General features: G+C 52.0%; 1 protein-coding gene across 1 annotated transcript; it reads left to right on the top strand.

Moving 5' to 3' along the window:
• Window positions 1-848: 848 nt before the first annotated feature.
• LOC116203726 (RNA polymerase II degradation factor 1-like) lies at window positions 849-1,511 on the top strand. Its single transcript, XM_031535617.1, has one exon. The coding sequence runs from the start codon at window positions 849-851 to the stop codon at window positions 1,509-1,511; it is 663 nt and encodes a 220-aa protein (XP_031391477.1).
• The last annotated feature ends 914 nt before the right edge of the window (window positions 1,512-2,425 follow it).

Consider the following 2,425-nt stretch of genomic DNA (forward strand, 5'->3'; position numbering starts at 1 on the left):
ACCCCACCTCCTGGGTACGGGCCAGCGGTCGATCCAAGCCCATGGGCCCAGCCAACCTTGATTCCTGATAATGGAGATACGTCTGCCCCAACGATAGTGAACGTTCCGGTGGCCCATCCGGTTAATAATCTTCCAGCACCACCTGCTTCAGCGACAATGTTGGAACCGTCTATGCTAGTACCTCCACCGATCTCCACGTCAGTCCCGGTTCCGGTCTCTGCGTCGGTCCCAGCTCCGACTTCCGCTGTCCCACCGCCGATCATATTCCTGCCTACAACTGCCCAGGCTCCTGCTCACACTTCTGAACCTCCCCCGTACCAAGCTCCACAACCCCATATCGGCCTTTCTTACCAAGCTCCACCTCCCATAAATATAGCTTACTCTGAACCGGACACGCCGAACCACGCGGCCCCTAGAGCTCCACCCACAAATTTTCTCCCGGAAACGGGGACTGAACAGGAACAGAGATTGAAGAAGTTGGAAGAGAATATCCGAGCCCTACAATCAGGCGACTCCCGCCTCGATGCCGGCGACGGCGATTGGAGTCTTTTCCAAAGTATGCAGCTACCCCCAAAGATTAAGGTGCCTGAATTCCAGAGGTACTACGGCACAATCGACCCTCGTTACCATCTCCGTCACTACCGGGGAAAAATGCTGCAATACTGGGACTACGAAGAGTTCGTCATCCATACGTTTCAAGATAGTTTGGCAGGAGCGGCTCTGGATTGGTACATGTCACTGAAAGCTGCGGATATCCCCACGTGGGCAGACCTCTCAAGCAAATTCATCGACCAGTACAGGTACTGTGCGGGACACCCCCAACTCTGCTGGAGCTCAGCACGATGGAGATGACCGATGACCAGGGCTTCGAGGCCTATGCAGTGAAGTGGCGGGCTAGAGCGGCGAAGCACGTCCTTCCGATCAGTGAGGCACAACAGATCCAATTATTCCACTCCACTCTTAAAGGGGCCTACTACTTGCACTTGCTGGCCCACACTTCTTCATTCTCCAACCTTATCGACGCCGGAAAAAAGCTCGACATCGGCATTAAGCTCGGCAAGATAGAAGGTCCGATCGATAAAAAGGAAGGAGAGTCCTCAAAGAGGGCCGCCACTGGGACAGCGAGAAACAGGAGAGGGAAAGACACGTCCGTCAACGCTATCAACTCAGGGCGCCAGGTCCCCCAGCAATATTCCATAAGCTACACGCCCGCACCACCGGCCACTCAAGCGTATGCCCCACCTTCGATGCATTATCAACAACAACCCCCAACGCAGCAAGCTTACTATTCTGCTCCGCCGGCTTCCTTTCCGTCGCCGGTCCCGCAGCAATACGCCCATAATTATGCCCCTGCTCCTCCTCCGATTCAACAAAGTAGGCCCCCGACTTCGAGAACTCCTCAGCCGGTGCAACGGGCTCCGGCTCCGCAGGACCAACGGGGCATCGCAACACAAACGCTGCGTAAACAGTTCACACCTCTGCCGGCTCCGCTCTCCCACATATACCGGTAACTCCTCGCGGGTAACAAGATCCGATCAATAGCACCTAACCCTGATTTCGACCCAACCATCCAAGATCAGAGTCGGCGTTGCAAGTACCATCAGGGCGCACCCGGTCACACCATCGACAATTGTTGGAAACTACGGGAGGTGATCCAACAGATGATTGATGACAAGCAACTCACGTTCAACGCCGTCAAACCCCCGAATCCTTACACTGTTCACTCAAATAAGTAAAACTACAAATTACAATGACTGAATCCCGATCAGTTTGCGTTCGGTCCCATTCAAAATCACCGTGTATTTAGGAAGAGACCGAAACAGAAATTAAGGCAACGCTGGTTCAGAGAGTCGAGGGTCGGGTCTGACCGGAACGACGGGTAGGAAGAGGGTCGGTTGACCCTTGAGATAGCTATAGAAACGGTCGAGCTCCGGGGCGATTGTCAAGCCACGATTCACGCACCCGATTCGAGTTGTCTTCCACCTAGATACTACTCGGAGCAAAGTGATGACTCGGGGGAAGACCCCATGCCGTACTCGGTTGCAGGTGCTCACTGTGTATGGGGGCATTGGACCCCATGATCGTTGGTTTGAGGCATTGGACCTCGTGAAAAACGTATCCCATGGACTTAGGCTTGAACCGCGATAAAACAACAGAAAACAAATGAAAACAGACAAAAACGAAAATAAATAAATGAATATAGACAAGTGGTATATTACATGCCTTGTGTACGTGATTAGCCGATTATGAATCGGGATTATTTGGCAAACAATTTCTTAGCCTAAATAGACGAGAACACGCTCGCAGGCGGTACTAATTCGATTGAGGGTGTATGGGTTTATTTTAAATTGTTCTGTTATGGTGACAATGCAAGCTTTACAGATTATGACAAGAATGTATTTTCACCTGAAAGCCCAAAATCTAA

Source organism: Punica granatum, chromosome 1, assembly GCF_007655135.1.
Source record: "Punica granatum isolate Tunisia-2019 chromosome 1, ASM765513v2, whole genome shotgun sequence".
Lineage (NCBI taxonomy): Eukaryota > Viridiplantae > Streptophyta > Magnoliopsida > Myrtales > Lythraceae > Punica > Punica granatum.